General features: G+C 46.2%; 1 protein-coding gene across 3 annotated transcripts in view; it reads right to left on the bottom strand.

Moving 5' to 3' along the window:
• Window positions 1-10193, bottom strand: part of TAF5L (TATA-box binding protein associated factor 5 like) — a 33443-nt gene extending 23250 nt beyond the window's left edge. The window contains exons 1-2 of one of the 3 annotated variants that reach the window (XM_040242783.1): window positions 9999-10145; window positions 8431-8584 (exon numbers count right to left, since the gene is read on the bottom strand). In XM_040242783.1, coding sequence (XP_040098717.1) covers window positions 8431-8448 — 18 coding nt within the window. In that variant the 5' untranslated portion in view covers window positions 8449-8584; window positions 9999-10145. Of the gene's footprint in view, window positions 1-8430; window positions 9449-9998 lie in introns of those variants that run through there. The other 2 variants (XM_040242784.1, XM_040242782.1) reach the window with 2 other exon arrangements.
• Window positions 10194-10256: the final 63 nt, after the last annotated feature.

Genomic DNA, 10256 nt, shown 5'->3' with positions numbered 1-10256 from the left:
TGTGAGCTTTCTCTAGTTGTGGCGAGCGGGCTGCTCTTGTGCGAGCTTTCTCTAGCTGTGACAAGCGGCTGCTTGCTGTCTGCACCGCGTAGGCTCTCACGGTGGTGGCCTCTCCTGGCGCAGGGCACCAGCTCTAGGGCACACGGGCTTCAGTGGCCATGGCTCTCGGGCTTAGGTGCCCATGACACGTGGCTACTTCCTGGACTAGGGACTGAACCCACATTCCCTGCACTGGCATGTGGACTCTCAATGGACCACCAGGGACTACCAGTGAAATCCTCTCATGAATCTTATAAGGGAGGAAATGCAGGGATAATATTCAGACTAATTAGAGGTGGGAATTCAAGCTAGTTTGAAAGTTCCCCTTCAAAAGGACTATCTTCCTTGACTGCTACATTTATGATCAAGAAGGACAGAAACTCATTGGACCTCCCTAGTGGTCCAGTGGTTAAGACTATGTGCTCCCAATGCAGGGGGCCCAGGTTTAATCCTGGTCGGGAACTAGGGGCTTCCCTGGTGGCTCAGGTGGGAAAGAATCTGCCTGCAATGCAGGAGACCCAGGTTTGACCCCTGGGTCAGGAAGATCCCCTGGAGAAGGGAATGGCTACCCACTCCAGTATTCTTGCCTGGAGAACCCCATGGACAGAGGAACCTGGAGAGCTACAGTTCATGGGGTCGCAAAGAGTTGGACATGACTATCCCACATGCCACAACTAAGACCTGGCCCAGCCAAATATATATCTACACAGACACACACAGACACAAACACACACACACAGTATCAGGAACCCCTGATGCTGCTATTGGCCTCAAGCACTCCTCTGCCTGAAGTAAAGAATACTGCAGTCCAGATGAACACTGACAGCTGGATGAATTTTCTAGGTTCACTCCAGTGATGTAAAAAATATTTTCTTCTTCAGAATCAAAACATGGTGTCCACTCTGGAATACAAACAACATTATCTGTACACAAGTGACTGTCCCCATCAGGGTGACTTTCTCTAAATCAAGAGCTTCTAATTTTTTTGTCTGTATGTGGAAGATTTTTTTAAATCATTTATTTGGATATGTTTAAGTTTTCAGTTTCAATTATAGGCACTGGACTTCTCTTTTGTGATTTCCTCCATTTGTTTTCAGTTCAGTTCAGTCGCTCAGTTGTATCCGACTCTTTGCAACCCCATGAATCGCAGCACGCCAGGCCTCCCTGTCCATCACCAACTCCTGTAGTTCACTCAGACTCATGTCCATCGAGTCGGTGATACCATCCAGCCATCTCATCCTCTGTCGTCCCCTTCTCCTCCTGCCCCCAATCCCTCCCAGCATCAGAGTCTTTTCCAATGAGTCAACTCTTCGCATGAGGTGGCCAAAGTACTGGAGTTTCAGCTTTAGCATCATTCCTTCCAAAGAAATCCCAGGGCTAAAATTCCTCATATTCCAAAAATCTGTTATTCTTTAAATATTAAAAAAATTTGTCCATATATAATGTTTATCCATTGAAATTTCTTTCAGTGAATAACCATATAACTGTTTTATCCAGATACTGCACCAAACAAGCTGTTCCAAAATCACTGACAAATAATCCTTGCAAACTGATTCATGCTGACTCTTTCAAAACATAATCTGAAGATTTTTAAAAACATAATCTGAAGATTGACTTTTCAATTGCATAAAAGTCATACAACAGAACAAACAGTAAAGGCTGGAGATATGCATATACAAAAATACATATATTTATATACAAACATAAAATGTTACAACATCATAAACATTATTTTAAACCAAGTATACAGAATGATTATATTATCTATGCATTTCATTTCTAGATTACTAGAGACAGTATCAAATATTTGTTAAAAAGGCAGTGGGTCTGATATGGTTGAGTCAGTGATACAATGAAACATATAGCTAACTTCAAGAATTCTTAGTCTCCAAACTCTTCCAAAGCAACCCAATTCCTCATATTTTAGTTGAAACTAAAGCTTTTCCAGATTTCCTACTAACCATCTCTTATTGCCATGGGAATGCAAACCATCAATGTATGTCCCTTAGTGTTTCAAATAAGATGGGAGTTAAGAGGCTACCTGTCCAACAGGAAAAACGTGTTCACAGGACAGACATGGGGAAACTGACAGAGCAGATCCTGTAATGGCAAGTGAACCCAAGGTGGGACAATGTATATGCATGTTTACAGAGAAGGGGAAAAGAGACAGCGAAGAGAAAGCAGCTAGAACAACAGTTAAAAAAACCCACAACTGGCCCTATTGGGCATCACTAGAAACTAGTCTGTAAATACAGATTCTAACGAATTTGCCCAAATAAGCTGCCCCAATGGGGTCGCACAGAGTCGGACACAACTGAAGCAACTTAGTAGCAGCAGCAGCAGCTGCCCCAAAGAGCAGATTCTGGCTCCAAACCACCACTTATGAGAACCTTCCCTGAGGGTAGGCAGGGAATCATCTGCAAGGCCATGGATCTCAAGGGGAGGAACACAGACATTGAGTCTCTTTTACAGCTGCACTCAACTGAAATACCAGAAACATGAGCCAACTGACTTCCCTGGACTAGATTCCAGTGCACACATATTTTAAATGAAATAAATAATAAATGAAAAGAGTTCTGCAAAGAAATCAGTCCCTCTCCCTTGATTGATTTCCCTAGATGCCATGTTGTTTTTCAGTAACTAAATCGTCTCTCTTGCGACCCCATGGACTGTAGCCCACCAGGCTCCTCTGTCTGTGGGATTTCCCAGGCAAAAATACTGGAGAGGGTTGCCATTTCCTTCTCCAAAGGATATTCCCTACCCAGGGTTAGGGTTAGGGTTGGCAGGTGAATTCTTTACCACTGAACCACCTCGACCTTCACAGTACTAACACCCATAAATGGACACATGAAGAAAATAAAAAACAAAACAAACCCTCCTTAAAATGGACCTGTCTTTGAGACACTCAGGCATGAGACTAACACTGCAATTCCCTTACCTGTTTACCTTTTCTCATATTTATAAAATCTTTTAAATTTAAATTGATTTTCAATCTAATTACATCTTTGTCAAAAAATTTCAGGTTTTCTCTTAATTTTCAATTGACATAAAATATTTTAACTTTAAAGTTAAAAATACATACATACATACCTTTCTTTTCATATCACATTATTAGTATTTCTGGAAACTAAAGAGGATTCTAACCTATTGTATCTATTTCTCATGCATTAATAGTTCTCTACTATTTAATACTTCAACAAAGTTGCTACAGAAGATCAGGACAGGATCACCTTCCTGCCTCAAAGTAACACCAGGAAGGAAGAACCACAGCTGCTCTCTTAACACTCACCCTTGCAGCCTAACCCCACCCACTTATGTTCAAACGTGTGTGGTTGGAAGGGTGCTTAAAGAGATAGCCCCAGCCCAGCACTTCATGGGTTAAGGACTACCCAATTCCATGAGATGCCAATAGAGCACCATGTGAACAGCATGTCTCCCCTCACCCCTAAGATAAAAGGGGACAGCTTTGAGGATAAATGAGTTCAAAACAAATACAGGCAAACTTACCACCACTATCCTCAAATCAATTCCCTGAGTATATGGACAGCAGCTAGGTGTTTCTGTGTTTAAGTGTATGTTTTCTAGTTGTAATTATGCTTGAAAACTGATAAAAATCATTTTATACTCTTAAAGTGAGATGTCAAGTGCCTACTAAGGACTCACACATCAGTTCTCTTCTCTTTCACTGCAGCATTCTACACGCTTGCAAAATCCATTGACAGATCATTCTAGTAGCACCTAAAAACCTAAGTTTTTGCATTAATCATCATGATTAAATGCTTTGTGGAAATATAAACCATAGCTTAAAAATAAATGAACCAGACTATTCTCGGTTTTGGTCATATATGATATAATTTTAAAACTTGCAGAATAACTAAAAGCTGTGCTCTTTCCCATGGAAATAATATGCCACAAGAATAAGGCTCACAGCTGGGGGCTTAGGAAGCAATGTAAAATCTGGGAGGGGATAGGGTGGAGCAGAAATCATACAGTCTGGCAGCCAGATGACACTAGAAATTGATCTTCTCTTACATCAGCTGAGACCTCCATAAAGTCCCAGAAGTCTTTTCTTGTCAATTCTTTTCCCGTAGCTTCCTACCCCCAGCCACTCCAAACCTGCAGTAGTCTCCTTACCCAGCCAGCCAACATCAGTGAGCTATTTACTTAGACTTGAGATTCCTCAACTCTTGTCAAATCTAAGTCACTTCCCCCCATTATCTTTACGTGGTTTCCAGGCTGCTGAATATGCCCCCTCCCCTGCAAGTGTGTCTTCCAGCTCCCCTCTCCCATCCTCCATATTCCCTGCATCACAGCACCAGTGACACAAGACTCTCTGCTGTCTGTAGTCAGATCACGTTTCTGAGCTCAAGACTGAATGACTTCTCTACCTGGATGCTGCCAACATCTGAAACGCAATGTGCTCAAATTCTTTTCCTTCCATACTTCCTCCTTCTAGTTTTCCTAGCCAGCTTAACGGTGCCACCAACCACCAAGAGACAACAACAATAAAAACCACAAACAAAACCAACCAAACAAGCAAAAACTAGTGGCCATCTTCTCTCGTCTCCCCCAACCTCACCTCTAAACGGCCATCATCTCCTTCTATTCCAGACAAGATTCTGTCTTGGAGCCACTGTGTTACTACATCCGCACTGCTGCTTTTTGACAGCACAAATCACTTCTCACCTGGACTATTCCAATACCCTCCCACCTCTAGGCCTACCTCAAACACCCTTTTGAAGGTGGTCAGAGAAAAAGACAAATCTGATTATGCTACTCCATGCTAAAAACCATCCTCCACAACCGATGAAGCTGCCCTCTTCTGCCATCATTGTTTCTTAGTTGCCCCAGATGAACAGTTCCCTAGAACAGGGCTTTTATATTGGAAATTCACATTAAAAATAAAGTGAGCTTTGTCTAGCTCCTGCTTGGAATTCCCAACGGTTTAATTTAGGCACGTGATTTCTCTGTATTTTTATGAACCAAGAAAGCCACAAATATTTAATTCCTACTTCAACACTTGTTTTAGGGCTCAGGAAACTTATTTCTATACAAAACTTTGTTAACGTGGAAGGGTATGGCACAATCTATAGAATGGCTACCTATATCTACCATGTCTGATTTTATAAAGAAAACTTTTCACATGTACTCCATTTACAACGTCTGCAGACAGAAGAAACAGGATATTGTGCTCTCAGAATAAGGGGGATATGGTTTCCTATGTTTATCATTCTCTCTGAAACAGGACTCAAATGAGGTTTTGGAGATGCTTTAGTGACATTAAACCCTCACGTGTGTCTCAGTGGAAAGATCACTTTTTTATTCTAGAGGAGTGCTGCCCATGGGCTCCCCGTCTGCCAGAGCAGGAGATGCAGGTTCAATTCCTGGGTCGGGAAGCTCCCTTGGAGAAGGAAATAACAACCACTTCAGTATTCCTGCCTGGGAAATCCCACTGAACGGAGGAGCCTGGCGGGCTATAGTCCATGCAGTCACGAAAGACTGGGATATGATTTAACAACTAACACACCAGTACTGCCCACAGGACTTCCGGCAATGGTGGAAATGCTGTACATCCGCACTGTTCAGTGTGGTAGCCACCAGCCACAAAGGGCTATTTAGCAATTAAAATGTGACTAATGCAACTGAGAAGGAAATGGCAACCCACTCCAGTGTTCTCGCCTGGAGAATCCCAGAGACAGAGGAGCCTGGTGGCTGCCGTCTATGGGTTCGCACAGAGTGGGACATGACTGAAGCGACTTAGCAGCAATGCAACTGAAGAATTTAAGTTTTCATTTTAATTAAAGCAACCACACGTGGCCAATGCTTACTGTTTTGAACACAGTTCCAGATCATGGTATTATTTTGTGAAGGTAAAGCAGCAGTATCATGACTTAAAAATGTCAACTCACAAAGTTTTGCAAAATAGTTCTGATTACTGAATTGCCAACTCTCCCGGATACATTTAAATACATCTTACCAGAAAGATCTCTTATCTGATTGCTAAACAAAGATTTATGAATGGGAATTTTCTATAGTATTTTCTAAAGCTTGCCAATACACAACGTTCTTTAAACCATCTTCAAGTTAAAAAATGAGAAGGGAAAAAGGAATTTGTTTCAGCAGACAAACAGAGCAGCAGTTACTGTCTGTGTGTGTGTGAAGGTGTGAAGTCGCTCAGTCGTGTCCGACTCTTTGTAACCCCAAGGACTGTAGCCTACCAGGCTCCTCCCTCCATGGGATTCTTCAGGCAAGAGTACTGGAGTGGGTTGCCATTTCCTTCTCCAGGGGCTCTTCCCAACCCAGGTATCGAACCCGGGTCTCCCGCATTCCAGGCAGATGCTTTAACCTCTGAGCCACGAGGGAAGCCCTACTGTCTGTAAAACTACATTCAAATAAAAGCAAGCTCAAACCTAAGACAACTGTACCCTTGCAATAAGACAATTAATAATGAAAAATATTTCATTAACTTAAAAAAAGGTTCCATTCCTGGATCAGGAAGATCCCCTGGAGGAGAGCATGGCAATCCACTCCAGTATTCTTGCCTGGAGAATCCTATGGACAGAAGAGCCTGGCGGGCTCTAGTCTACAGAGTCAGAAACCACTGACCAGCAAAGAGGCAGACACCACTGAAGCGACTTAGCATGCACGCAAGCATCCACTTCTATCTTCAACATCTATGCCTATGTGGTCACTTTAGCCACCCTGAATCATCAATTCCATTTTCTAGAACACATCACCTTTGCATCTATCAAATCACCTATGACAGAGCACTTCTTGAACCCGCCCATCACTGGAAATCTCAACAAAGCCATCAATACCCATTCAGGTGGGTATACCTTTTTTACTTATCACCTATTAATACTATACTGATTGTATAAATAATCCCAAACTAGCATTGACTGAGATTGTTTCAGTCCAGTACATTTCCCAAATGGCACCTTGTTGTTGGAAAGCGTAATTACAGTGTTTGTAATAGGAGACACTTAAGCGTGTGGTGACACTTTAAGAGGGATACTTTCAGGGATACTTTTGTCAACAAAGGTCCGTCTAGTCAAGGCTATGGTTTTTCCAGTGGTCATGTATAGATGTGAGAGTTGGACTATAAAGAAAGCTGAGCGCCGAAGAATTGATGCTTTTGAACTGTGGTATTGGAGAAGATTCTTGAGAGTCCCTTGGACTGCAAGGAGATCCAACCAGTCCATCCTAAAGGAGATCAGTCCTGGGTGTTCATTGGAAGGACTGATGTTGAAGCTGAAACTCCAATACTTTGGCCACCTGATGCGAAGAACTGACTCACTGGAAAAGACTTCAATGCTGGGAAAGATTGAGGGCAGGAGGAGAAGAGGACGACAGAGGATGAGATGGTTGGATGGCATCACTGACTCAATGGACATAGGTTTGGGTGGACTCCGGGAGTTGGTGATGGACAGGGAGGCCTGGTGTGCTGCGGTTCATGGGGTTGCCAAGAGTCCGACATGACTGAGCGACTGAACTGAACTTCAGGGGGGAGGTGGGGGGAAAATCCTGCCTTGTAGTTAGGCATATACAATACATCCCTGAAGATCTTTTCAAGAGAAAAAGTTGCCTGGAATGGTCTCCCGGTTTCTTCATGCCTTCTCAAAGTGCTCTTTAAGCTTCCAGATTTGGATTAAAATGCCTGCCTCTGGTAAGCAGTCCTTTTCCTTTCAAAGTCAAAGGCAGACACAAAGCTACCAGGACAAGTGGCTGGGCCTTCCCTACTTTCAATTCCACATTACTACAAGTATAATCTTTCCAAAAAGCTAATCTGATGCCATCTGTGCTCAGCTTAAAAATTTTCTCCTTCCTCCACCAGTGCGGAAGATAAAAAAAAAAAAACCCCATCTCCACTGTGTCAACCTCAAGGTTACTCTGATCTGTCTTTGTTTACAAAACAGGTGGGTACCACCCCGCTGTCTAGCCTTAGGGGCTTTGGTCAAAGCCTCCTTCTCTAATTGGAGGAACCCCTCCCCCTTCCCTTTCCCCCAACTCCTACCTGGTTTACCTAAGTCTCACCCAGGCTTCCCTGGTGGTGCAGAGGTTAAAGCGTCTGCCTGCAATGTGGGAGACCTGGGTTTGATCCCTGGGTAGGGAAGATTCCCTAGAGAAGGAAATGGCAACCCACTCCAGTATTCTTGCCTGAAGAAACCCATGGACGGAGGAGCTTGGTGGGCTACAGTCCACAGGTCGAAAAGAGTCCGGACACACTGAGCGACTTCACTTTCACCCAGGCTTCACAGCCCAGCTTGGCCATCTCTTCCTCAAGCCTGATTCTCTCTGCCCACCAAACCCAGGAACAAACTTCTATCCTGGGAATCACCACACGATTAGTTTCCTACACCACCACTATACTAATACCTAGCACTTACTGACCCATAGGGTAGGGAACATTCCTCAGATGAGAAAGTTGAGGCTCACAGAAGTCAGACAGGTGCCGTGTGGTCCACAGTGCCAAGAGGGGCGCTTGGGTCACCTGGCTGCTGGGTCTGAGCTCTTCCCCTTTATGTCTTGTTGCTCCAAGGGTTCTCTTGGGGAACAGAACAGTGAGAACTTACCACACGCTTGTTGAAGGCATGATCAGAATAGTTACTACCTGAGAAGCTATATGTCACAGAGAGGCTAGGAAGAGCTTCTAGCACTGTCCTGGGCAATGCTGTTTAACAGCATCTTTGGGGCCTCCTTCCAGCTGAATCATCAAACAAACAAAAACCTTTTCTCCAAAGATGTCCTTCATAGGTATCATGGAGGATGTCTGTTTGCAAAAGTAAAACCAAAAAATTGGTCGACTGCATAGTTAAGGGAGGACTCTTCCTAATTTCCCAGTGACAGAATCAAGTATAAACTTCACACATTTAGAGGCAGAAGCATCAAGATCACTCCCAAACACACTTATTTACCGTTGATGACCAAAAACAAAAAATGCTTAAGGTAAGCCCACTTTTTGGTTTTCCAGCTTAATACGGATTCGTAAGGCAGGAAATATTTATAATTCATAAAAATCAAAAGTTAGCATGCTTCACATTTAATGCAAAAAATTTACGCCCACAAGGCACCTACAAAGTACTCTACCAAAAAAGTAATTGTAATAGCCGATAACTAGTATTAACAGAACACATCCTATTTGTCAGGTATTTTCATATACGTTATTCCTTTTTTGGGTATCCTTTAAAAAGTCCACTTTTAAGTTATCAGTCAATACCCCAGAAGAAGAAGCGAATGCTCATAGAGATTACAGGTAGGTACACAGTTTCCACAGAAGGCCGATGTAGACACCTAGCCCCTCTACTACGAGAAGCTTCCCTGAGTGTAAAGACATGGCCCGAACTCCTCTTCTGACTTCCACCCTCAAGCAGAGCTGGGACCCAGGCCGAGGTCAGCCACCGCAGTCCCCTTCCCCCCACCCCGCAACGCTGGGTCAGCCAGGAGCAGACAGTCCCCGCGCGCCCCTCCCGGCGCGGCCCGGGTCCCGCAGGGCCGGCTTTCAGCTCCGAGACCGCCACCTGCAAGGTCAGAGGTCAGAGCGCAGCCGGCCGCCGCGGGGGGCCGACCCGGGGCGCCCCCGCCGCAGTCTGAAGGGCCTCACTTCCGCCGAGCCCAGGACGCCGGCTCGCTCACCTTCGGCTCCCCGCCCACGCCTCGCCCAGGCGCCCCGCGGCCTCGGGGCTCCGCGGCGCCCAGCCCGCAGCCGGCTGTCAGGGGTGCGGCCGCCTCGAGGGCGCCCTTGCAGGTGGGGACCGCCGCGCTCGTCAGCGTCCTCCCCGCCACCATGTGCCAAGTTTCACCCCGACTTTGGCCTAGAGACACTCGGCTAGCTTAAACGCCCGAGAGAGCCGGCCCGCGCTCCGGGCCTCCGGGCGGGGCCGCCGCCCGCAGCCACGCCGGCCCGCCCCGCCCCCACTGCCTAGGCCGCGCCGCCACCCGCGCCCGCCTCCCGCACTCACTGAACATCCCAGGCGGCTCCCGCTTCCCCCGCCGCCGCTGCCGCCGGGGTCGCCCCGCGTCCGCCTCCGTCGCCTTCGCGGCAGGCTCGCTATCCGCGGCCGGCTCAGCCGGACCCCCGAGCCCCGAGCCCCGCCGCCCCCGCGGCGGCTCTGGGCGGCCGCCCCATGACTGACTAACGCGGAGCCGCCGCGGGCTGGGCCGGGCCGCTCGGGCCTCGACGCGCAGCCGTCTCCGCCAATGGGCGCGGCGCCTCGGCG

The sequence above is a fragment of the Oryx dammah genome, unplaced genomic scaffold (genome assembly GCF_014754425.2).
Source record: "Oryx dammah isolate SB20612 unplaced genomic scaffold, SCBI_Odam_1.1 HiC_scaffold_6, whole genome shotgun sequence".
NCBI classification, from domain to species: domain Eukaryota; kingdom Metazoa; phylum Chordata; class Mammalia; order Artiodactyla; family Bovidae; genus Oryx; species Oryx dammah.
Note: the sequence above shows the minus strand (reverse complement) of the source record. Positions and strands in the feature narration are given on the sequence as shown.